Here is a 27,082-nt window from a genome sequence, read left to right on the forward strand (position 1 = left end):
ACACGCGTCACGGAGGCTTGGGGAAAAGAGCAGTTTCTTCCTTTTTTTACCAAGGCCGTCTCATTCCAGGAAAGCAGACGGGGAAGGCGAAGGAGAGCACCCCACACAAGTAGCTTGTGCCAGGTGCTTGCCAGGCTTTCCTGAAGGGGAGGAGAGAGGCTCCAGCAGGACCCATCAGCTCCACTTCCCAAACTCCAAAGGACAGCTGGAGTTCCCGGGAGGTGGCTGCCCCAGCCTGACAGCTCCCCGACAGAACAGTGGCAAGGCCCAAGGTGCTGGGCTCCGGACCACCGGGCCCCCAGAGCCCACCCACCCTCATCAACCGATGTCCAGCCAGTGGGCTGGATCTGTCTGTCGGTGGTCCTGCTCTGCTGGTGCAGGCCTAGAGAAACAGTGCATATCGGCTGGGGCTCCGTCCAAAGCTTCAGGCTTGAGACTCAATGGCAGAACATGCCCAAAGGCACACGTCCAAAGGAGCAAATCAGCAGCTGGGCCTAAGGGATACAATATGTGAATTACTTTCACCCTTGTCCCCTGCCCAGTCCTCTCTCCTCCTGGCCAGTCAATCCACTGATCCCACTAACAGACCACCAAGCGTATTTCGAAGAACTGCTGGGGACAGAGACATCTGTGTCTAGGTCACCACTTTGAGCAACACCCAAAGAATTAACCAGGGCCAAGAAAGCAACACTTGGTCGCATCAGGAGAAAAGTTTTCATAATTGCAACTCACAAGAGCCGTCAGGCTCTGGGCCAATCGCCCATGTAGTCAATATGGGGCAGATTTACTCTAGAGTGATTTTATTTCATACAACAGTCAAGTCTGCGTGTATTCCCTCTGTAACTACTCGAGCAACAGGATTATCTGTTCAAATTTCTAATTCCTGGAGGAAATACTGCCCCAGACTCCTGTCTGAGCTTCTCCACGCAGCACCCACCCATCTGATTTGACCGACTCACCCTCGTATATGCCCTTGATACACACTCCATCCGCCCTGCTACAAACCCTGAAGTGACCTTTTTAGCTCCTCCCACTCCTTCATCTGCAGCATATTCTAAGTTACTAAGTTGCGCTGTACCTTTCATCAAAAATGTCTACTGAGTTTAGTCCCATCACTCTGCCATCTCTCTCCCCACTATCGTCACCCTCATGAAAGCATCACCCCCCCAATATTACTACTACCCCGATTCCTATTCCAGTTCTCCCCACCTCCCAACCTTAGTCCTCCTTCGGCTTCCAGAACAGCCACAGCAAGTAACCACTCTCCTCGAGCTGTTCCCTGGCTCCTGACTGGCCAGCCATCGGTCGAACTTTACCAAGGCCGACCTTTATAACCCGCAGAGGATTCAGCCTTGCTTTTCAGTTGCCCGAGTAATCCTCTCTTCCTCACATATGTCCCAAGCTTGGTGCCACCTCCATGCCTCTGTCCCTTCCTCCCCCAAAATGCCACTTTTCAGATCCCATCCAGGTGTCCAGACCAGTAACTTTTCTAGATTGTATTGATTATTCCTGCATCTGAAATCTCCATTCGTACATGGTAAGCGCCACAATGTTTAAAATTTAATACTCTATAAGTGCTTCAGGGTCTAAGGTCATGACACGTCAGGGCTTAAGTCCCATCTGTGTCATGCACCAGTCTTTGAACAAGTCCCTGAGCAAGCTACGTAATCTCTCTGACTCTGTTTCCTCTTCTGTGAAACAGGGCAACAATAGTAATTGTCACTTACAAGCCAATTACTATTGTAATTAAATGAGATAATGTATATAAAAGTACCCAGCACCGTGTTTGACTCCTAGTAGACACTCAAAATTGGCGCTCATACTCCGTATTATGCTAGAAACATCCATGTCACACTCTTCTTTACTGTGGTCCTGTTTCCCTCCTAAACACTCAGACCCTCCCAGGGCAGTGCTGGGTACATAGTAGTCTCTAAGTAAGTATGAATACTTGCTAATTAACACAAAACAAATTGTTTTATTTTTAATTTCATCACAGGAAGCACACATACTGTTGTGCACCTCAAGCACCATCTCTAGTCTGGAGGCGTATTCAGATTCATTAAATTCTTGCCATTATTGCATTGACCTGCTGTTCCAGACCTAAAAATAGGTGCTCTTGTTCCCATCTTCCCTGTGCCTGGGGACAAGAGGAGTCCTGGGCTGACTGCCCATAATACTGAACATGAGCGGCAGCCCAGAGGCCCGGGCTACCTCCACAGAGACCAGCCCTCTTGTCATCTCCCCGAGGAGCACTCTGTGTGATCACGTCCACCAAGATCCCTTTGGCGCCCAGAATCACAACACACAAAACACCTAGGAAGGACCCAAGACACCTCTCCCTAGCTTGTCAAGGGTCAAGTTTACGACTTTTTAGATTATAATATGACAAAATAAAAATACGGTATTGGTTACTTTTAATAACATTTTTTATTCCAAAGTACATGTTCATGATTTTTAAAAATTAGAAAAAACAGGGGCGCCTGGGTAGTTCAGTCGCTTAAATGTCCAACTCTTGATCTCAGCTCAGGTCTCGATCTCACAGTGAGTTCAAGCACCCTGTTGGGCTCCATGCTGGGCATGGAGCCTACTTAAAAAAAAAAAAAAAAGACAGAAAAACAGAAAAGATGCAGCCTCAGCAGCACAAGTACACAAGACCCCAAGTGTTCCATGTCCTCAACAATCAGGATCCCACCCATGACAGAGATGTACAAAGTGCTTCATGAGCAAAGGAAAATGAGTGTCTAACTCAGCCTGGGGACAAGGGAGTGGTGAGGGCTTTCCAGAGAACATCTGAGCTGCTTTTTAAGGATCAGTAGGGTTTTTCCCTGGGGGGGGTGAGGGGTTGGGAGAAGGCATTCCAGGCCAAGGGAAGAGCATGCGCCAATGCACGGAGGGCTGAAGGCATGGAGCACGTGAAGAACACAAAGTCCCTTGGGCCTAAAGGAATGTAAGTAGAGGTTAGGTGTTAAGTGACAACACTGGCAAGGAAAGTTGGATCAACTTGGTAAACTGATTTGAGGTGCTATGTTAGGAAAGCCTGAATGGTGCTTCGAAAATATCTAGGCAGCGAAATGACATGATAAGACCCATGTTTTAGGAGAACTGAGGGTGCAGTGTGACAGACTGGAAGGAAGGCAAGATGGTCAGTTAAGAAAATTCTTATGCAACAGTCCAAGCAAGAGATGATGAGGACTTGAGCCTGGGCCGTGGATAAGGAAAGAGGAGGCTACCCCGGAACCTGGTCTCTAGTGGGATGTAATATAAAAGAGAGGGAGAACTTTTGGCTTTCGCCTCACAGGAGGCGAAGGTGCGACTCTCTTCAGTGGTCCCGAATCCGGACTCATCCGACACCAGCTGCCTCCGCCATGCCGCCTAAATTCGACCCCAGTGAGAACAAAGTCACGTACCTGAGGTGCACCGGTGGTGAAGTCAGAGCCACGTCTGCCCTGGCGCCAAAGATCAGCCTGCTGGGCCTGTCTCCGAAAAAGGTTGGTGATGACATCGCCAAGGTGACCAGTGATTGGAAGGGTCTAAAGATTACAGTGAAACTGACCATTTAGAACAGACAGGCCCAGATTGAAAGGGTACCTTCTACCTCTGCCCTGATTATCAAAGCTCTCAAGGAACCACCAAGAGACAGCAAGAAGCAGAAAAACATTGAGCACAGTGGAAGTATCACTTTTGATGAGATTGTCAATATTGGCCGACAGATGCGGCACCAATCTTTAGCCAAAGAACTCTCTGGAACCATTAAAGAGATCATGGGGACTGCCCAGTCTGTGGACTGCCATGCTGATGGCCACCACCCTCATGACATCATAGATGACATCAACAGTGGTGCCATGGAATGCCCAGCTAGTTAACTACAAAGGAAAATATTTCAATAAAGGATCATTTGACAAAAAAAAATAAAAATAAAAAGATGGGGCACCTGGCTGGCTCAGTCAGTGAAGCGTCTGCCTTTGGCTCAGGTCATAATCCCAGGGTCCTGGGATTGAGCCCCACGTCGGGCTCCCTGCTCAGCGGGGAGCCTGCTTCTCCCTCTCCCACTCCCTCTCCCTCTGCTTGTACTCTCACTCTCTATCAAATAAATAAATAAAATCTTTTAAAAAATAAAATAAAACAAAATAAAATAAAAGAGGGAGATACACGCATGCCCACAGCAGCCTTACTCACAATAGGCAAAAATGGAGGCAAGCCAAGTGTCCATCAGCAGATGAATGGATAAACAAGATGTGGTCTACACATACAATGGAATGTTACTCAGCTTTAAAAGGGAAGGAAATTCTGACACATGCTACAACATGGACAAACCATACAAACATGGTAAGTGGAATAAGCCCGTCACAAAAGGGTAACTAATGTATGGTCTCGCTTCCATAAGGCGGTACCTAGAGCAAATTCATAGAGACAGAAAATAGAATGATGGTTGCCAGAAGCTGGGAGGCTGGTGGGCTGGGGAGTTATTGGTAAAAGGGGACAGAGTTTCAGTTTTGCAAGATGAAGAGCTCCAGAGAGGCATGGTGGTGATGGTCATGGAACAACGTGAATGTCCTTTAATGCCACCAAACAGGACGCTTAAACACCGTTAAGACGGTTAAATTTATGTTATGTGCATTTTATACAATTTTTTTGAAGATTTTATTTATTTATTTGACAGAGAGATACACAGCGAGAGAGGGAACACAAGCAGGGGGAGTGGGAGAGGGAGAAGCAGGCTTCCCGCTGAGCAGGGAGCCCGATGTGGGCTCGATCCCAGGACCCTGGGATCATGACCTGAGCCAAAGGCAGACACTTAACGACTGAGCCACCCAGGCGCCCCGATACAATTTTTTATAAAGCAAGGGAGGGAGAGGGAGGCAGAGTTGATAATACTGTACATCTCCCAGCCTGTGGCCCTAAATGAAGGGCAGCACCCTTAACTGTACTCCAGTCCACAGGAAGAACAACGCAGGGGAGTGAAAACAGAATTCAGAGCTGCACAGATGCCCAGGCTCAATACAACTGAGGACACAAACTTTCCCAAGCGGCTCCCTGACAGGATCAGCATTGTCTCCTACATTCCCAGACCCTAAAAATGATACAGCTTGAAAGATAATTAACAGCAGCCAAAAAGAGACAGGAAGTGCCTTCTTGATTATTCATTTGGGAAAGCGGGATTCTAGTGTATGTGGGGCAGATTACACATATACGTCAATTTCACTCCTTCCTGAAACCCAAAGAAAAGAACAGTAAAGACATCATGCTTTTAAGAAACATCAACCGTAGCAACAAAATCTGGAAACCAGACTGCAGATGGAGAAGCAGTACAAGACTAAGAGGAGCCGACAAAGAGGATTCCTGCAGTGGAGAAAACCAAGATCCGATCTTATGTCCACCCCAGAATCTCCAAGAGACTCCAGAACTAGTAGCTCCAGGAACTCTGAAAGCTGAGGTGGAACAAGGGCTAAAGGAAGAACAGCGCAGGGGAGTGAAAAGAGAATTAGCACTCAAGAAGGAAGGTTTGAAAATCCGTCTAGGCAGCAATCAGAGCCCCAAATCCCTCCTCTACGCGCAGTGGGCCCTCCCACATGGGCAAACCACAAGAGGTTTATTCTCTAGAGCAGGTAAAAACACGGGACTCGGGTCTGCGGGACAAGGAGCTCAGTTAAGAACAGGAGTTCCATTAGGAATACGTGGAGACTTAGAGGTACGTGTGTAATGTATGTGTATAAGTCTGGATGTGGACCAAAAATACCAACTATTCTAAGTATTTCAGGCAGGAAGGGATTTAATACAGGGAATTAGAGGGTACATAATCATGGTTAGAGCTGTGAAAGCCAAGGTCAAAGAAACCACCACTCATGTTCAGGAAATCCAGATGCACAAGCATTGCAAGAAACTGCATAGATGATCTCAGCTCCCCCATGGCTGAGGTGGCCTGGAGTCCCAGAAGGATACTCTGAAGCTGACAGGAAAATCCCACACCTGGCACAGCTGTTGCTACAGTAACAATGTAGCTTCTCCTTCTGAAACTCTCACTGGCAGAATCAAAATCAGAACCCTCCTGTCTAGGGGCATCTGGGTGGCTCAGTCACTTAAGCGTCTGCCTTTGGCTCAGGTCATGATCTCAGCGTCCTGGGATCGAGCCGCATCAGGCCTACTCAGCGGGGAGTCTGCTTCTCCCTTTCCCTCTGCTCCTCCCCCCACTCATGCTCTTTCTCTCTCTTCTCTCAAATAAATAAAATTTTAAAAGGAAAAAAAAGCGTGCCTGGGTGGCTCATTTGGTTAAGCGACTGCCTTTGGCTCAGGTCATGATCCAGAAGTCCCAGGATTGAGTCCCGCATGGAGCTCCCTGCTCCTTGGGAGCCTGCTTCTCCCTTTGGCCCTTCCCCCTACCCATGCGCACGCTCTCTCATTCTCTCTCTCTCAAATAAATAAATAAAATCTTAAAAAAAAAAAAAAAAAGAATCCTCCTGTCAGAAGATTCTGGCAACGGTAGCGTCCAGGTTCCCAGGCCCTACAATGTGGGAGACCGCTTAACAAAACGGGGATAGGGTTGAGAACCAGGAGACCATATCCGGCCATATCCAATATCCAGATACCGAGACCACCCTCGTCCTCTCCTCCCACTCAGTTCCCTGCTCCCTGGTACTGGCAGATAAACCTTCACTTTCCAGGCAGAAGATGACAAAAGTCTCCTAACCAGGGGCTAAAGGAAAAAAATCAGGATGCTAAAATTTAAGGTTCTCAAAGAAACAGCCCAACCAGATCACCCTCCAGTGAAGCTCACAGTCAACAGAATAAGGAATTCTCACCTCCAAAAAAGGCCGATTCCCAGCCAAGTTGCTGCAGTTTTTTTCAAAAGGTCCCAAATTCTCTAAACTTTAATTTGCTTCAAAAAGAATGTACAGGAGACATAGGACATCTGTAGTTGAGCTAAGATTAACAACCAATTATTCAGTCACCACAAATGTGAAAATGTGAACCCGTAAAAGCGACAGTGCAGGTGAGATGTGTCACTGGAGTAACGGGTTGTGCCTACACATCGAACTCTGGAACTCTGGTTTTCGAAGTCCGACCTGGAAACCCTGTCATGCCCCCAAGGCCCTTCAAGTGATCTGCGAGGTCAAAACTATTTTCATAACATGAACTTATCTGCCTTTGCCACTCCTGTTCTCTCCTGAGCATACAGAGGCATTTTTAAGAGTCTGCATGACATCTGATGACACCATCACTCTAAAAGCTAACAGAATGGAAGTTGTTTTAAATTTTTCTCGGTCTTAATTTCTAACGGGGTAAATATCAATAGACAGAAACCACACAAAAGCCCTCTGGCATCCTCGAAAATATTTAAGAGTATATAGGGCCAAAAATCTTGAGAATCATTGCTATAAAACAACATTTTAGTTAGTTGCTTTTGGAAAGGAACTTTTAATATGTGAAACTAATTAGAATGAGTTTAAGTTTATATCTTCAGGGGAAAAAGAAATAAGAAATGTTTTACTATCTTAAATTTTTGATCCCTTAGGAGGAAGATTTTTCCACATAGATCCCCAAATTATCTTTCCCCTACAAGTAAGCACCATGATGGAAGTCTCACTGCCTGGAAGGGAGCATGCACACCCCTAGAGTAGTGAGCCCCTAACACGAGCTGTTCCTACAAGTAAATGATCTCAAAGCCCTTCCCAGTGGCTATGTAAACCAGCCAGTACCATGAGGCCCCAGATCCCCAGAGTTTTACAGAGGAATGTGGAGAACCAACCGTGACATCTCAACATCGCTAAGGGATCTCAGAGCTTCAGAGAATGGGAAACAAGCTCCTTTGTACAAAATCATGCTGATGCTGGAAAGGAAGGAGAGGTGTGAGGCACTGCTTATGCTGGTGTCACATCCTCTCGGGCCACCTTTTCAGCGTGTGCAGCTGCTTGTCATAGCAAGTGTGGCCAGAGATCCATGCCTCACTGCACGGGGATCTCTCTCTCCTCAGCAGCTGCTGGTCTTGGGAAGGCTTCTCAGGAAGCCCCTCCGGCACAAATACAAACCTGGAAGGGTGAGGGCGTTTCATCCCTGGAGCACCCCTGACCAGCAGACCATGGGAGCCAGTGGATAAATACTCCCCTCTTCATGTCCCAGGTGGAGGATACTGAGGCACATTCAACAGTTCCCCAGGGGTCCCTGGCCGGACTGAGCACCAGTGATCCATCATGGCAGCCGGCTCAGTAACTCACTCTTGGATTGGCTTTCCTTCCTCCCCTTTGCAGTATTCCCTTGGATGTTCTTCCTCTTATGTTCCCTGGAATACCTTTCCAAAATAAATTGCCCATGCTAAGCCCTTGTCTCAGTCCTTCAGTTGACCCCTGCTAAGATAAGGCACAAGATAAGCTCTCCACCTCCAGCCAGGTGGGGAAGGGGCATAGTTAGCACGAGAGGGGCCCAGCTCCTCCCCGATCCTAAAGCTTGGTAGAAGGTTTCACATCTAGCAGATGTTTTAAAACAACCAGTTAAGTGAAAAGAGAATGAAATGATGGCCAGCTATGGAAGAGACACTGCAACTAATCGCTGTGTTGTATGACATAGACTCTAACTAATGTGGGTTTCAGAGGAAACGATGAAGTCTCAAGCAGAAGATGATGAAGACAGGAGGGTGGTTCTGGAAAAGGAAATGAGTCCTAGCCACTGGAGACCCAGAGACTGGCCTCCCCAAAGCTGGCATCCTAGAAGGTGAGGGGAGGTGGGACAGAGTACATTCAGATGAACGAGGGGTTCAACAACCTAGGGGATGAGCAGATTTTACACGGTGGTCCATGAAGGCTTGTGAGAAAAAGTATGGACCGATGTCTCCACTTAACCACACCAAACTTTCTACATAATCCCAATCAAACACTTGGGCTTACAACCCCATGCCTGACTCTCTTTATCTCTTTCTTTTCTTCCCAGAGTGATTATGAATTGTCCGGGCATACTTTACACATTAATTTATTTAATCGACAAAAAACCCCATGAGGTAGGTTCTATTATTGCCCCCATTTTACAGATGGAGAACCTGGAAGACAGAGAAGTTACACAGCTGGGAGACAGAGCTGGGGTTAAACCCTGCCAGTCTGGCTCTCTCTCACACTTTGTCCCCCACAGTCAATAAAGTCACCACATCCCACGTGATAATCCCACGTGATTCCTTTCGCAGTGTTTCCCATATGTTGAATCCTTAGCATTTTCAGAACCTGTAACCACAGGTAACTCATACATTTCCTAGGTTTTGGTTGGGTTCCTCATATATATATATATATCAGATGCTGGGCCAGCTGCGGGGGATAAAGATGCAAAGGCCTCACTCTCCAGGAAGTTCCCATTACACACCTTGCAAGATGAGCCATGTCATGGAGAGCTGAACCTACAGGTCAAGGTGAGAAGGTGAGCCTGGGCTGAAATTGGAAAGAACTGGTAGGTGAAAAGCACAAATTCTCACTCATCTCAGAAGAAGTGTCACTGAGCATCTGCCCTGTGCTAAGCCCTAGAAGGTAGGAAGGAAGGAGAGGGACACTGAAATGAGTTACCATACAGTCCCACTCAATCCTCATACCCACACAAGTAAGGCATAGCAAAGCTGTTCACACCAGGCCTTAGATATGGTAGATCTGTAATAAGAAATGATCATTTCAGTCTCCTTCTAACACCACTTTAAGTCACATAACTTATAGTAGTTTTCCGTAACTGACCATATTAAACCAAGTTCCTATTGTAGGTATTCAAGGCCCTCATCTTCTACTCTCCACTTGGTTCAGACCTCACTACTCGTTAAATCAATCTTTTTCTTCCCAGTACATTACAAGCAAATAAGAAGAAAATAGTCACACTTTATGTGTTTGCCCATGTGATTTACTTTGCTGGTTGTTGGCCTTCTTTATTTCTATCTGTCTTTATCCATGGCCATTTTCAAAAGTATCCGATGATTTTTTTTCCCACTCACATGGCTTTGGTCTTTCCTCTACCACAGTTCCATGGCACTTGTAGATTTAAGTCTCTGGGGTGTTTGGCACCAGTGGATTTTACTCTCTATGGTTCTTACAGCCATGCATGTATGAGTTGGCACATAGTAGGTGCTCAAGAACCCTTATCTGATTCATGATGAAGTGTTAAGTAAGTACCATAAGGAAATATCGCCCATGATCTTACACTGTGCTTTAATATAACTTGTTATAAAACCTTCTTTCTCTTCCTCCTCATAGATAATGAAATATACTGATTCATCAGCCTTGTAAATAAGCCCAGTCTCCCCAAGGAACTACTGTGATGTGAATGAAATCATCATTTTACACTGGACATGATGCTTCTAGAAGAGTGTTTGGCACACCATTAACTCCCAATAACTATTTGTGGAAGTGAATTAAAATAATCAGCTTTATTTCACACCTGTCACATACTATATAATGTGGTAAAGATTTCCAGTAACAAAGTTTGCAAGATGAATTTGAAGAGCAATCCCGATCAAACATAGAAAAAGTAGTTTCACCCACTCTACACACTGTACTATCCTAAAAGACTAGGCCACTTTCTTTTTCCTGGACTTCACAATCTGTCAATTGCTTAAGTTAGTTAAGACCATCATCCCTCTCCACCCTTAGGAGCTCCTAGTGGGAACCTGCCCATCACTGGATGCAAAATCTGAAAATGGCATTTTCAAATACTTTGTGGAGAATACTATTTAATGACACTACTGACAGTCACTTTAAGTAGTGTGATCACAATATGCTAAGTATTTAAATACAACCATCTCGTTCCACTTAGACCTTTTGGAAAGAAAATAATTAGGTAATCAAAAAAGTGAAATTTTTATCCCCCAAATGATCCGGAATTAACATAAAAGAAAAACTGAATATCGTAGAGAGGATACGAATTCTGGGACTCCAATGTGTAACAAACAAAAATGCTTTGGTATCAGCCAATATGAATCCAACAGATAATAAAGGATACTTTGGAAAATTTGCCTCTCATTTGAGGTTGTTTTTTTTTCCCCCCCTCCAACAATACTCTACAGAATGTGAGTAAACTCTGTTAGACTACTGTTTGAAACCTGCCTCAGTCCCTCTAATCCATGCACCTCCCGGTTGCATTGAGATCTGCCGGGTGACACATGAGATCTAAAGTGGGTGGATAAAAATAACCTGGTCCTCAAAAAGACATGATAAACGCCAGACAGCTGAGTCACTTTGAAGCCCATCTGACTCTGGAAAGGGACATTCACCCTCCTTTTCCTTGTCGCACATATACATGCCACCTGGTGAAAAACACTACCAACCGCCCTGGGTGGAAGACGGTGATCTGTAGTAACTCCCCCCCCCCCGCCCCCCGCCCAATCCAGTCTCAGGTCACGACCCGCGGCTAAACTTTTAATAATTTATACTAATGCATTTCAGCCCAGGCGATTCACGTAGAGGAGTAAGGGGAATGATTGAAAGAAACCATAAAATCCAGAAGACCCTCTATTTCTGCTGCCCAACTGGAGGCACTCGAAGGTTTCTTCTGACATTCTAACGGGAAGAAAAGGTGTGGGGAGCAATAGAAAGTGGAGGAAGAAAAGCTTGGCGAGGAAATCCGAGTCGTCCGGGAGTGGGACTCCCTAGGCAAAGCAAACGGTCCCAGAAAGAGAAGGGCTGTGTGTGTCCGGGGCGGGGGAGCGGGGGGGTGGGGGGGATCGATGCGGTCCACCCAGCCGCCCTCCGCTCTCGCCCCCAGAGAGGACGCAAACCATCCGCAACGTGCAGTTAAGATCAGGGAACTCTTCGATTGGATCTATCTTTCAAACGGTGGCGGGGCTGGGGCCAGGCAGCTGGGAACTGGGGCCCTGTCAGCCTAGGAAGGCTGGCGGAGCAAACCCCGCGGCGACCCCGTCTTCAGCTGCAGCAGCCTCGGGGCCAAGAGCGCCCTGCACGCAGTAGGCGCTCACTCGGTGTCTGCCGAACTGCAGTGCCCCTGAGCGCACTCCGCCGCCGCGGGAGGAGGTCCCCGGCTGCCACTGCGCATCTTCTCCCCCAGCTTCACGTGCCGCCCAGTTCCGCGGCTCGCGGCCGCCACAGGCCGCTGGCACCGCGACCCTCCCCCGGGGCGCCGCGAACGCCGCCGAGCCTCACTTACGGGGGAGTCGTACGAGAAGGCGCACTCGTTCTTGTACACCCTGTCCCCCGACCTGGGCACGCGGATCGTGGGCATGTGAGGCACCAGCAGCTCGCCGATGTCTCCTGCAGCCATCTTCCTGCTGCCGCTGCCGCCCGGCATGCCGAACAGGGCGCCCCGGCGCTGCATGGCCGCGGCGTGCACCCGAGCAGAGCCGAGCCGAGCCGGGTCGGGCCGGAGCGCTGGGTCAGCCCGCGGCGGCGGCGGCGGCGGCGGCGGCGAAGGTGGGCTGCGCGGGCGACCGGAGCCGAGCCGGGGCTGGCGGGCAGAGAGGGCCGCGGGGCGGGAACGGGCACCGGGGGCCTGGGGCGGGCGGGCGGGGGTGTGGGGGACGCTGCTATTTTTAATCCAATGGCGAATCGCCGGCCCAGCTGCAGCGTCAGGCGGGGCGCTGGGGAGCGCCAGCCGCAGCGCACAGGGGAGGGGGCGCTGGAGAGGGGCCCTGCGCCCGGATCCGGCTTGGCGGCGGGCGGCGGGGGGCGGGGGACGAGCCCCCCGGCCGCGGGAGCCGGCGGGGTGCTCCGCTCGCCACCGCCGGCGGGCTGCCGTGGGGTACCCCCACGGTGTTTTCTACCCTAGATCGATAGGTTGCGAAGGGACAACTCCGAGGCAGCGAACACAAAGAGCAGGATTTGGGGGTTTAAAAACCGCTTGCTTTTAAAACAACTGAAGATAAAAGCGGGGACTTCCCCTGCCTGGGTAGGGGTGGAACTCGATGTGCAAATCTGGATTGCACAGCGTCGGGCCCAAATCTGAATTTGCGCTGTGCACTTCGGTGTTAACCTCACTAAACCTTGTTCCCCACTTTTTTAACATCTAAAGCTTATTAAAACAGAATAGAATAGGATCCAGTAAGGATGGACATAGATTTTTGCAATAATACAGATTTCTTTCTTACGTATGGTGAGCAGGATCAAGATTTTTTCGGGGCGGGGAGAAGCTTTATATTTTTCTCTTTGGAACGTATTTTGCTTGATTTGTTCGAGGTCTCCGAGTCGAAGGTTGAAGAGCCTGATTTGAGCATCTTACTCAAACGCACGTATTCCTGTCTTCAGGTCCAGTTCCTCAAAATAAACAATGAATGGGGAAGGGGGGAGGTGAATAATTTGCGAACAGAGCTTGCCTCACAGCATACTCTCATTTTCTCCAAAAAATTCTTTTTTTTTTTTTAGATTTTATTTATTTATTTGAGAGAGAGAGAATGAAAGACAGAGAGCATGAGAGGGAGGAAGGTCAGAGGGAGAAGCAGACTCCCCGCCGAGCAGGGAGCCCGATGCGGGACTGGATCCCGGGACTCCAGGATCATGACCTGAGCCGAAGGCAGTCGCTTAACCAACTGAGCCACCCAGGCGCCCCTCCAAAAAATTCTTAAAACACAGGTTCCATTCCGCTGAGCTTCCCTAACTACACCCAATGTAAAGGGCAGGGTACCCAGGGATTCCTACCAATTCATAGAACACAAGAATAGCAAAAAATAGTGAATAAAAATGTTGGTTTCTGTAAGCCTCTCCCAAACAAATCAAACTGTCTTTAAAATCTCCCCCCCCATTATTTCTGCTACTCTGCCTGATTCTGCAAATGTGCCAGTTTCCACTAGGAGATGGCAAGGGTACCTGGAATTTGATGTGAAGTAGGCAGATGAGCCCCTCTTCTGCCTTGCTCTCCTTAATTTTCATACCTTCAAGCAAGGCTCAAGCACACCTCACATTCAGGTTCATGGATGATGCTTGCTTGTCCAATTACAGAGAAAAAGTTTATTCAAAGTCATTCAAACCTACAGTTTAAAATATTTCTAGATTAAATGCAATTTAAATTGAGACACCGTTTTTTCACCCTTCAGACTGGTTAAGATATGTTGAGTTGGCCTATGTGTGGTAAATAGGCCCTCCTATACATTGTTGGTGGGAATAAAAACAGTAAACAATAACAATATCGACCTTAATTTTATATGCATACGCTGTTTCCCCAGCAATTCTTCATCTAGACATTTATGCTACAGATAACTTCACACTGTGTAAGGATACTTGTTAGAGCATTGTTTATAGTAACAAAAGACTGGGAACAGCCTAAAGATGCCTGTGTAGGAAGTGGTTAAAATACAGCACTGTTGAGAAGAATGAAGCACTCAGTGTGTGCTGATGTGGACCAATTTCCAAGTCATATTACTAGATGAAAAAAGCAAAGTGCAAATCAGTGTGCAAAAGCAAGGAATGCATGCAAGGCACTCTGGTACACCCAGAACACCACCGGCCTTCCATCTAGTTGGTAGTACCTATGGTAAATATTTTATATATATGTGTATATACACACACACACGAGACTACATTTTATATATACTGTGTGTGTGTATTTGTTTGGCCTTAAGATTATCTCTAGAAGACTACATATTTATTATGTGCAATTATTGCTTTAAAAAATAATTAAAAATTATACAAACACTCTTAAGTTCAATAACCAGTTAACATGTTTGTAGTATATTAGCCTCACATACTTACAATGCTTATACAATATTATTGCAACTGGGTAAAAAATCAACACACATTTTGACAAGACTGGAAAGACATGTAAAATTTAAATAGTTATGTTTAGAATTTGGTTATAAGGTTTTGTTTCTATTTTCAAAATGTCTTCAAAGACGTTACGTTTGTTTTATAATATAAACATTTATTCTTTTAAGATTTTTTTAAATTTATTTATTCATTTGAGAGAGAGAGAGAGCATGAGCTGGGGAGAGAGGCAGAGGGAGAGAGAGAAGCAGACTTCCCGCTGAGCCGGGAGCAGATGCGGGGCTCCATGGGGGACTCAATCCCAGGACCCAGAGATTATGACCTGAGCCAAAGGCAGACACTTAACCATCTGAGCTACCCAGCCACCCCTATAATATAAAAATTTATTGAGACAAAAAGTAAGAGAAACATCAGTGAATTAAGACAACGTCTTAATCATGCCATTTCAGGAAAAAAAAAATCTGGTTCAGTTACTGGAACTTTTTAACTTAATTTTGCAAATTCTACATATGAATTTATAACCAGACTACTTTACCGGGAAAAGTTTCCAATTAGCAATAATGGCGCCTCAGGTAAAACCTCATTGGCTCCAACACTGCCACTGGGCAAAGTTCAGCCAGACTGTCTTACTAACTGACCGGTTTCTATGTGTAGATCTTGATCAAAGAGCCAGGAATAAAGTGAGGATGGGTCAACAATTCTCACTTCCAACATAAGTCCACAGTCTTGCTGAAGAGATTTCAGAGGACTAAGATTAAGAACTTTTTCCACATCAAGTATTCAGGCCACCACATCACTACTGTTCCAAAGCCTCCTTGGATGTTGTTTGCAGTGAGTCTGTCTCCAATGGCCCAGCATTTGAGGACCTCGCCCTTTGGCACTCTTTCAGACTTCGGTCCCACACCTACTTCTGGTAAGCTCGATTATATCGTCCCCAAGAATAAATGTACTTGTCTCCGAGCCTTGGTTGAAAGCTCTCCGCTCCTTTCAATCTTCTCAGTCCTTTCAAGCCTTTTCTGACCGCTGCAACCCTCGGGGACCAATCTTAAATACAGACAGCCCCTGTTGCCTGTACCCATCACTGCATTCTGCCGTATGACATCTTTTGTACGTTATTTAATTAGTCGGGGTTCCGTATCTTTTCCCTTTATATAGATAACACACTCTGAAAAAGTTATTTCTCTTAGTATCCTTGCACATTGTGGAATATTGCCCACCCAGAAAGGTACCGCTCTGTTTATTTTAGGCACTCAATAAGTACCTACCAAGTGAATGACTCACATCTGTGACATTGTAATAGATATGTTTTGCAGTCAGCTTTGTGTCTTTTAGGTAAAATTCATTGTCTCACAAATGTTCCCAGAACCAACATAGGTTACATTAAAACATGACATGAATGTTACTATGACTAACGCCAAAAAGGGGAAATGGGAAAATCTACAGAGAAAAAAAGATATCTTAATTATTTCAATTAATGGAATAGCTCTTGACCTCAGATGTCCTCCGATAGTGTGCAGTGCTCTATCTAGTAAAGCCATATATGGTGATAGCTTGTCGTGGAGGCATATCCATAAAATGTTCTATCCTGGCAGATAGTCTCTGCAGGAAGCACTGGTTATTAAGTGTAAAACAATAGGTCACTGCTTAAGAAATGTAATATGTTTTCCATTTGAGAAAATTCTATATAACCATCAAAACTCATGTGACACAAGAATATTCATTGACATGGAAAAATGTTCACTATAATGCAAACTTCAAGGACAAGTTATAAAGGAGCACATACACTATTCTTCTGTTTAAATACATACACGCATATATACATAGTCATAGCAGAGAAGAGATTCGATTGGAATAGGCCGTATGTTAATGGTGGTTATCTCTAAATGAAAAAAAAATTTTGTACTTTTCTGTGTTATTTAGATGTTTTACATTAACTATCCATTTATTTTTCTTAGTAAGGGGAGATGTTAACTTTTTACACTACCACTGATTATGTCAATTTCTTTTCCACCTGCCCTCCTTCTAACTTGTTTGTCCCCTTCACCACCCATATAAAACTAAGCAAGTTTCTGCGTTAGGTTTATAGGCAGGCTGCATAACTAGAAGGTAGGGTCACACTGGAATGAGCCAACTCCTTGAAAAACTCTTAACGTCAAGATGAGGTAAGCTGTTACTCAGTTTGAGAGGAAATCTGAGATCCCTGTTCACCTTTTGAGTTCTGTGATGTGTAATACTCACCACAGTTCTTCCAGAAGCCTGACTCATAAGTTACTCATAGAGATAGGTAGGCATACTGCCTTTCAGACCAATCTGACACAATCTCTACTCATGCCAACTTGCCATTTCCATGTGCACACAGGAAGACATGTCCTCCATTCAAGTGTAGAAAAGCCTGTTGTAAAAAAAAAAATTATATATATACACACAATATATATACACAGAGACACACACATCACCATGGGGCCACAGGCCGCTTTTCAGGTTTCCTAGTAAAGCAGGTTACCTAAATATGATACATATTGGCTCCAAAATCCAAAGAAACTCATCAAACATTATGCCTCATTCTTTTTTTTTTTAATTATTTATTTATTTGAGAGAGAGAGAGCACAAGGTGGGGGGAGGCACAGAGGGAGAGGGAGAAGCAGATTCACTGCTGAGCAGGACTCCATCCCAAGACCCTGAGATCATGACCTGAGCCGAAGGCAGACGCTTAACCAACTGAGCCACCCAGGCGCCCCATGCCTCATTCTTAGAGATAGGGAGCTCAAGATGAAGAACTTGACCTTCATTCTTCTATATTATTAAATTCCCCTCTGGAGTTTCACTGGGACAGCAACCCCCTATATTTCTCAGAATATATCTCCTATCTTCTGTCACAGGACATCTGCCTTTTCCTGCTCTCCGGGTCCTGTCTGCACATTGTCATCACTGTAGGGATTAACATGATGTCCTGCAGATGTTGATGGCCAAGATGAGGAGTCAGTGCACTGCAGCCCATGGACCAAATCAAGCCTGCAGTTTGCTTTTGTAAATAAAGCTCTGTTGGAGCCCAACCACATTCATCCATTTACATATCGTCTATGACTGCTTTTGTGCTACAACAGCAAAGTGCAACAGAAACCATACGGACCGGGCGCCTGGGTGGCTCAGTTGGTTAAACGACTGCCTTCGGCTCAGGTCATGATCCTGGAGTCGCGGGATCAAGTCCCGCATCGGGCTCCCTGCTCAGCAGGGGGTCTGCTTCTCCGTCTGACCCTCTTCCCTCTCGTGCTCTCTGTCTCTCATTCTCTCTCTCAAATAAATAAATAAAATCTTTAAAAAAAAAAAAAGAAAAAGAAACCATACAGACCCAGGGTATTCATATCTGATCCTCTACAGGAAGTTTGCCAACCCCTGGTCAAGACCCCTGCAGGTTATATGTTATGATCCAAAATCGGAGAATTGGTGTGACCTTACACTTGTGCTACTTATCCTCCAAGTGATGGCAAACCTGTTTATCTGAACGGAGCAAATACTTTCACCAGATCGGTAGCTGCAAACCGAATGCCAGGAGATGTACTAATTTGCTTCAATAAGGAGATCGTCTCTGGAGTATCAGCCAAGTTGAAATCACCACCTTGTTAACTTTACCACAGTTCACTGTCATTCTCCATTCTAATGGGAAAAATAATGGGAAATGATGGGGGAAAGAATGGGAATATGATAGCAATCACCAACTCTGTCTTCCTGGTCTTTGATACGGGCACAAATTCCTGCAGTTCCACTTGAAGAGCAGCTGTGTTCCATGTTTACACTTTCGTTAGAGAAAGAGAACACCGGTGGCATCCTCTTGGTCTTTCCTACTATAGTAATGATTACTCCACAGATAAGGGAGTCATTGTGGAGATTCTACAATTCGCTAAGGCTATGTATTCCAGTAGTACTTTCAAGAACTGAAGTACTATCCACAGGATGAGCTTGGGTCCCTCTGTGCCTACCACGAGGTGAGTGGGATCAGAAGCTCATACATCATCTATTTCCGATAAGCCTTCCCTCTGGCAGGTAGGAGTGACATTCCACCAGGCTACCGTTCCATCAGAACCAGTTTCCAAGAGTCTCTAAAAAGTTTGGATATTTCTCATTCTCCAGGGCACAGTTACTAGGGGAGTGGCTGCAGGGAAGGCCAGAAGGTAGGTTCATAGTGTCCATATTTGCTAATACTGTAGCATCTTTCCTGAGGAACCCCGCCTCCTCTTCAATCAAGAAGCTCTACGGTGACAACTAACTCCTGTCCGTAACTGTGACTATTTAGCATGGTGGCTTGATTCAGGTCTTTGCTTGCTAAACTTGGAGATCGGGAGGGTGGGATATGTCTTAGTGGAATGTCCACTGCTTGCACTCCTGGGAGCCCCACAAGAAACCATAGCCAGAGTTATCTGTGAATTAGCCATTGCCTGAGATTTGTTAATCATGTTAGGACTGCTGCCTAATACCATAACAACTCCAGCTTTGTTCCTGGCAGTGAATTACCACCACCTGAGATCCATCTAGGACTCCTCCCAGCCCCACAGAAATCAGAAAGCCCACTTTAGGGCCAACTCTTGTAAGCAGCACTCAGATCCACTGGAATGATTAGTAAATTGCCTTTGAAAGATTCTGAGTCCCATTGGAGACATATTTGATAGATCAAATTCAGCATTTCTGTGTCTTCAGTCCCTTCCTCTATGCTATGCCAAGGGACTTCGAACCCTGTGTCATCATCTACCATGAGTCAGCATTTGGGCAACCCAGGTTTGCATTAGGATCATGCCCATGCTAATACATTTTAGACAGAATGTCTGCTGAGTAAATCCACATTGATCAAACTGGCCTGCTCCAAATTCATGTTTTGCCTTCCTTGATCAAATATCCTCAAAATTCATTCCCACAAACATTGCCATTTTACTAGAATTTGCTAATTCTTACGATTCCTTTGGGTACAGCTGCTCAACTCCTTCCACTCTGATTTTGCAGTTTACTCTTAGGGACCATGTTGAGTTATCAATGAAAATGGTTATCAGTAGAAAACACTACAGGGTTGGACAATGGGAAAAAAGCTAATGAGCCTGAAAGGGAGTATAGCTTCCCCTAGAAAAAGAAAGTGTGTTGGGGAGGGAAGTTCAGAAGGATTTCAGAATTGGGGATTTTCCAAGTCTCCTACACACTCCTAGATTTCTCTGTTTCAATCATGGGGATCCTACTCTTTTCTCATCTGTGCCATAACTTGATCATAAAATAAGTGAAAAAAAAATAAGTGAGACAGCATTTTCAAAACTTTGATTTGATTTTCAGGAATCTCATTCTACAGCTGCAAGCAGGAAGCAATCTTTTATCATGGTCACATAAATTCTTTGAGATTCATCCTGTTCCTTAAAGACTGTAAATATTTGAGCATGCCCATCCCTTGCATCAAATTATCCAATGTCTTTTTTTTTTAATTTTATTATGTTATGTTAGTCACCATACAATACATCATTGGTTTTTGATATGGTGATCCACGATCCATTGTTTTTGTATAACACCCAGTGCTCCATGCAGTACGTGCCCTCCTTAATACCCATCACCGGGCTAACCAATCCCCCTTTCCGCCTCCCCTCTAAAACCCTGTTTGTTTCTCAGAGTCCATAGTCTCTCACGGTTCATCTCTCCCTCCAATTCCCCCCTCCCATTTTTCCCTTCCTTCTCCTAATGTCCTCCATGTTATTCCTTATGTTCCACAAAGAAGTGAAACCATATGATAATTGACTTTCTCTGCTTGACTTATTTCACTTAGCATAATCTCCTCCAGTCCCATCCATGTTGATGTAAAAGTTTTATCCAATGTCTTTTAAAATAGAGCCCTGACATTGCCCTCTCCCTGGGGTCCAGGGCAGCCACCTTTCCCCAGAGCTACATGGCTCTGGACACACAGTCGCAGACAACACAAGTGCTAACTTGGTTGATCTATTTCACCACTGAGTATTATGGGCTGCTATTTTCTGTCTTGAAATTTGAATGGAAATCTGCCTTCTATCCAATTTGTAACTGAAAAGCAATTCCAATACGCCCTCATATCCTTCAGGATCTGCTGCTTGCAACACATTCTCTGAGACTGACTAAGTTAGAGTTCTTCTGTTGTAAGCAATAGAAACTAGCTCTGACCTACTTAAGCACTAAGAAGGAATGTCTTGGAAGACTAATGGATGACTCCCAATACTGAAGGATAGGCTGAACTACCAGAAAACAAATGTCCAAAGTCACAGTAACAGCCACTTATAGACCTTTACAGATGCTGCTACCTGTCGATGTGACAATAATTTCATCCCATCCATATGTGTCTCTACTCAGGATCCAGATTTTTGTAGTGAGAAAGAGGCCATTCTGCAAAGAAGGTATGCTGATCAGCAATAAATAAATAAATACCTACATACATAAATACTACTATACTCATCTTGCAAAATTTGCTACAAGGATATGAAATATTTGTAAAGCACTTGGCAGACTTCTTGGAATATGCTAACCGTTCTTATTATTTCTATCATTATCCACAGATCTGACTCCTTCCTCCCTTTCTGTGGGAATGACTGCAGGCTACTTTGGGGAACTGCTTTCCCCCATATATATCTCTAAGTCAGTCTACTCAGTATTCATTGATCACTTCATTAACATTCACGCTTTTTATTTTTGCTCATGAGGAACCCCAGTTGGAATATTCTCCTTCATTCATTAAATTTATCTAAATCCCAGTTGCCCCACATTTTTCAGAAAGCCTATCACATACATTTACTGCCTGTATCACTCATTAGCTACTAAAGTATGTATGTTTTTTAATCTTTTGTTTATGTACTGTTACCCTAACTCGATTGCAAGTTGCATGAGGCCAGAGATCATGTAATATGTCCAAGCCTAAACCTTGCTTCTACATAGAGAAGTTGCTCAAAAAAAGTTTGTTTTTAAGAATGTTTATTACTGTGAAAAGATTGCTAATTGATTTCCAAAGCCCATCTCTCCTTCTCCCTTAGAAAAATAAATCGGTTAATGGGCTCAGGGGGGAAACGAGATGTTCCAACTTTGCATCTCAGTGCATCTAATGTGTTCTAGGCATTAAGATGTAAACAGAAGGTTATGGCTTTCTGATGCCTGGCATCTATCTGGATGTAATGCCTGGAGCTCCAGCAGCCATCTTGGAACTTGAAGTGACCCTAAGAATGGAATCCAGGTGTGACATAAATATGGAAAGATACCGTGTCTTTGATAGTTTCTTAGAGCCATGTACTGGTTAGTCCTGGGCTGCCTACTTCTGAATGGTCTTATATAAAAGAAAAATAAAATTTTATCTTGTTTAAGTCACCTTTTTTGAAAGGTGTAGTCAGTGGGGGATGCTCCGTTACAAGTAGCTGAATACACTTCCTAAATGATACAGCTACTATTAGAAAATACCAGTTTTTTAAAATTCTTATCACTTATTATTTAGTACTAATTATACTTAATGAAAAGCTCTTACGATCTCCTGACTTGTGCAATAGGCTAAATAACAGCCCCTTGAAGATACTCACATACTAATTCCTAGAATCTGTAAATATTATCTCACATGGGGAAAAAAAAATGTGCTTGCCATGTATGATTAAAGATCCTGAGATGGAGAGATTATACTAGATTATCCGAGTGGGTCCTAAATGTGATCACAAATGTCCTTATAGGAGAGGGGCAGAATGAGCTTTGACACACACAGAAGAAGAAATGGCAATGTGATGACACAGGCAAAGATTGGAGTGATATGGCTACAAGCCAATCAATGCTGGCCACCACCAGAAGCTGGAAGAGGCAAGGACAAACTCTCTCCTGGAGCCTCCATAGGAGCATGGCCCTGGCAACACCTTGACTTCAGTTCAGTGATACTGACTTTGGGCTTGGCTTCCAGAACTGTGAAAAAATAAATTCTATCATTTTAAGCCACCACACTTGTAATTTGTTCCAGCAGCCATAAGAAATTAATACAACTTGAATTACCTTTCTACGTCTCTTCTAAGAAGGAACTATACTTTCTTCTGCACATTACCTGTTACTTTTTCAACTCCTACCTCCCAGCACATCATGCCAGATACATCATAGATGCCCAAAATATAGTTGATAAATGTGTAAGTCCATGCATTTTTCCTTTGCCTACCTAAGATGCAATATTCCACAAACGATATACACTTGGTTAATTGTCAACTGCATGACACAGACAATAACCAGCATACTGGAGGAATGCACGAAATAAATTTAAAGGACAGACTGGTTTGGCAAGAATCAAGGATCCAGGAAGTTTATCATTGAAAAGAAAAGGACATTGCAGGCAGAGTGGAGCAGAGCAAGGACTTCGGGTTTCTTCCTTACAGGCAAGGGAGAGTCACTGAAAATGGTGAGTAGGAGAGTGACACATGAATCTGACCTTTGAGGAAGATGAGGCTGGTGGCTTAGGCTGCAGGGGGGACAGCTGCTGTAGAAAGAGCCTGTAGGGGCTATTAGAAGAGGGCATGGGGCAAGAAATGACTGAACCAGGGGGAAGCCAGTGGAAAGCATGTTTTGTGAGAGAATTTGCAAAATAAAAATCAACAGGACATTGATTTGGGAGAGCAAAGGCCAGTGATCTACTCCTAGCTATGGCTATCCAGCTCAACTTCCTACCTGGACCACTTGAGAGAATTCATTAGCAACTCCACACTGTGCCTCTTCATCTGTATTCAGAAAAATTTTTAAAAAGGACACTTTCTATGGATGAAAAAGAATTATATAAGAATTGCACCTTCCCTTTCCTTCCTCTCACTTTCATTGCTTCCAGGTTTTTTTTTTGTTTTTTTTGTTTTTTTTAACTCCAATATCTCCTAAACCATCCTGAAAGGATGCCATGACAAAGACCACACTGGGAGAGAGCTCCAAAGTACTGAGGAAGTCAAGGTGTGCTAATGAAACTTCTGACAGCTACACATGGTGTCACTCATTATAAACTGTGTTGAATCATTTTCAATGTCACGTTGACAGCCCCATCAAATTAAGCAGTTTGCAAGAACAGCTTAAATATATGAATATTTCTCGAGAAGTTTGCCCTATGAGACTGTCAAGAGAAGAAGAAGGTAAAGGACAATAAAACGATGAGGAGGAGGAGGAAAGGGGGAAAGAAAAGAGAGGTAGAGAAATAGGAAAAGAGTGGTAACATATTGAGCTCCTGCTGCACCAGGGGCTACATATGTGTTATACCATTTAATCCTCACAAAACCCTACCTTGAATGATTCTTACATCTTTTTTCCACCATTACAGTCCTAACAACAGAAACAATATGAAAACACTGAGACAAAACGGGAAGTAAAACACACAAATCATCCCAAATTCTTTCACTCCAAACTACCATTGTTTATAATACGTGAACTTCACTCTAGCTATCTCTCTATGTCTATAGATTAAAAGGTGGATGGAATGGCTAGTCAGAAATAATTTTTTTAAAAATGAGAACATGTGACACCTGAAGCAAGTTTGGTTTTTCTACCTTATAAATGATCTGATATTTTTACCTGGAAATTTCCCCTACCTGCATTTTATTTTTTTTAAATTTTTTGAAGTACAATACAGTGTTATCAACTACAGTCACCATGTTATACATTAGATCCTGTCTTTATTCATCTTATAGCTGAGGGTACCCTTTTTCCAACCTCTCCCTATTTCCCTCATTTTTAAGCCCTAAATGCTATCACTGAATCAGGATATTTTTTTTAGCATCTATTTTTCCATTACTTCCTAGAACATAGTATGTCCTTTTTATCATTGGCTTAGGTTCTTCCTTTATCTCTTAGGAATTTCCCTTCTTGGAGCGCCTGGGTGGCTCAGTCAGTTAAGCATCTGACTCTTGATTTGGGCTGGGGTCGTGATCTTGAGGTCATGGGATCGGGCCCCATGTTGGGCTCCGCACTCAGTGCAGTCTGCTTGAGATTCTCTCCCTCTCCCTCTGCCCCTCCCCTCGCGCGCTCTCTAAATAAATAATAAAATTTTTTTTTTTTTTTTAAAGTAAAGCAATTTCCCTTCTTACATCTCCATCGCAGGGATTTCAGTGCCTGCTCCTACTTCACATTTCATCTTCAACATGATTTGGACCGGCAACAGGTGGCAGAAGTAAATGCAAGGGAAATCCAAAGCTCACAGTAAAAAAAAACATCAGGCACACAAGAAAAAGCGTGATTAGTGACATCAGCTGAAACAACCAATACACAAAGATATACCTGCAAGACTTCAGGTACTTGAATTCTCAAACACAGACTATAACATAACTCTGGTTATCATGTTCAAAGAAATGGAAAACAGATTTTTAAATACCGGCCGGGAACAGAAGACTACCTTCTGAAGAAATGTGTTTTGTTGTTGTTAATCATCTTTTATTGCAATCCAATGAGGACATCAAACAATTTAGTAAACAGTGTCAGATGCCAAGATCTGGAATGCTGAGCTAAGGTATAAGGTCTGTGCTGAGTGGGAAAGAATATGTTGAGAATTACAGTGTCGAAAGGAACTATCTGTCACAAAATCGTACCATCAGGCTGACAACAGACTTGGAAGTTAAGAAAATTGATGCCCTCTTATGAGGCCTATGGGAGTGTGAATTGGTCCAACATGAACAGGAGGGCAACTTTGAAACATGTACCAAAAGCCTGAAAACTTACTCTTTTGCTAAAATCTCCCTTCTGGGAGTTTATTCTAAAGAATCAATTCTTTAATGCATGGAAAGAGGGGCACCTGAGTGGTGCAGTTGGTTAAGCATCTGACTCTGCTCAGGTCCTGATCTAGGGATCATGATATTAAGCTCCAAGTCGGGGCAGAGCCTGTTTTAGAATTCTCTCCTTCTGCCCCTCCCCACCACACCCCTGCCCTGCTCATGCTCTCGCTCTTAAAAAAAAAAAAAAAAAAAAAAAGGGCATGGAAAAATTTAATTATGATATTAGAAGCAACATAGTTGTCCAAAAATAGGGGATTGTTAAATAAGTTTTGCACATTCAAGGGAAAAGAGGAGACTGGACACTTAGAAACAGATATGTTCAATGAAAGCCACTTTGTAATGTACCAAAGCCGAATCCTGTCACTTCCCCTCTGAAACTGGTGTGCTTTTATTTATTTATTTTTAATTCCTTTTGAAAATCTGGTACAACTTTTATTTGACTCAACCTTAGGCTACTTACTTTAACTTTCTGCACTTCAGTTTTCTTATTTAAGAGAGAATAGTCAAATCTACACTGCAACATTATTGTAAGAAATAAATAGGATTAAACAAAGTGCTTAATTAGTGTTTGCAATGTACTGGACTCAAGAAGGGGTAGCTACTTTTTTTTTTTTTAAGATTTTCTATTTATTTATTTGACAGAGAGAGACACAGCAAGAGAGGGAACACAAGCAGGGGGAGTGGGAGAGGGAGAAGCAGGCTTCCCGCTGAGCAGGGAGCCTGATGCGGGGCTCAATCCCAGGACCCTGGGATCATGACCTGAGCCGAAGGCAGACGCTTAACGACTGAGCCACCCAGGTGCCCCAAGAAGGGGTAGCTACTTCTAATTCATTGAAAAAGAAATGTGAAAAACAGTAAATAGCATCACAAGAAGTTGGATATTTGAGGGGAAAAATAATTCCTCCACCATAAGTCAACCATTTTATCTTTTTTTTCACTTTTAGTTTTGTTCACATATGCAATTATGGTGGACATACACTTACTTTTTATACATTATTTTTAAAACTTTTAAAAGTAATAATAAAGTTGTATAATAAAATAGTACAAGGAACACTCACATACTCATACTCTTTACCCAGATTATCTATAATCCTTATACTTCATTTGCTTGAATTTTCTCTCATTCTTGTGTGTATATAAGGGTGTATACATGAGTGAAATACACACACGTACACACACACACACATAGATACATAGATATACAAATATATTGCATTAGTCCACAAGGGCTGCCAGAACAAAGTACATAGATTGGGGGGCTGAAACAACAGAAAATTATTTTCTCACAACTGAGAAGGCCAGCAGTCCAAGATCAAGGTGTCAGCAGGGTTGGTTTCTCCTGAGGCCTCCCTCCTTGGCTTGTAGATGGCCATCACTTCCCTGCATCTTTCCATGATCTTCCCTCTGTACATGTGTGTGTTCTATTCCGCTCCTCTTAGACCAGTCATGTTGGATTAGGGCCTACCCCATGAACTCATTTTAACTTAATTACCTATTTAAAGACCCTACCTTCAAATATAGTCATAGTCTGAGGTACTGGGAGTTAGGACTTCAACATGAATTGCAGGGGAGACACAATTCAGCTCATAACACACACACACACAGATCTAAATCTGTAGAGATAGATACACACAGACACAATACGTGTATATATGTGTACATATATTCGTATCATATACA

General features: G+C 44.1%; 1 protein-coding gene and 2 pseudogenes across 1 annotated transcript in view; 1 reads left to right on the forward strand and 2 right to left on the reverse strand.

The window, feature by feature from the left end:
- The window catches only part of USP13 (ubiquitin specific peptidase 13), a 113,118-nt gene extending 100,836 nt beyond the window's left edge, over window positions 1-12,282 (reverse strand). Inside the window, exon 1 of the mRNA XM_021692342.2 lies at window positions 12,115-12,282. Within this exon, the coding sequence (XP_021548017.1) occupies window positions 12,115-12,282 (168 nt within the window). The remainder of the gene's footprint in view (window positions 1-12,114) is intronic.
- LOC110582353 lies at window positions 3,303-3,863 on the forward strand (annotated as a pseudogene).
- A 2,859-nt stretch (window positions 12,283-15,141) lies between the features above and the next one.
- On the reverse strand, window positions 15,142-15,273 carry LOC123326904 (annotated as a pseudogene).
- Window positions 15,274-27,082: the final 11,809 nt, after the last annotated feature.

The sequence above is a fragment of the Neomonachus schauinslandi genome, chromosome 1, assembly GCF_002201575.2.
Source record: "Neomonachus schauinslandi chromosome 1, ASM220157v2, whole genome shotgun sequence".
NCBI lineage: Eukaryota > Metazoa > Chordata > Mammalia > Carnivora > Phocidae > Neomonachus > Neomonachus schauinslandi.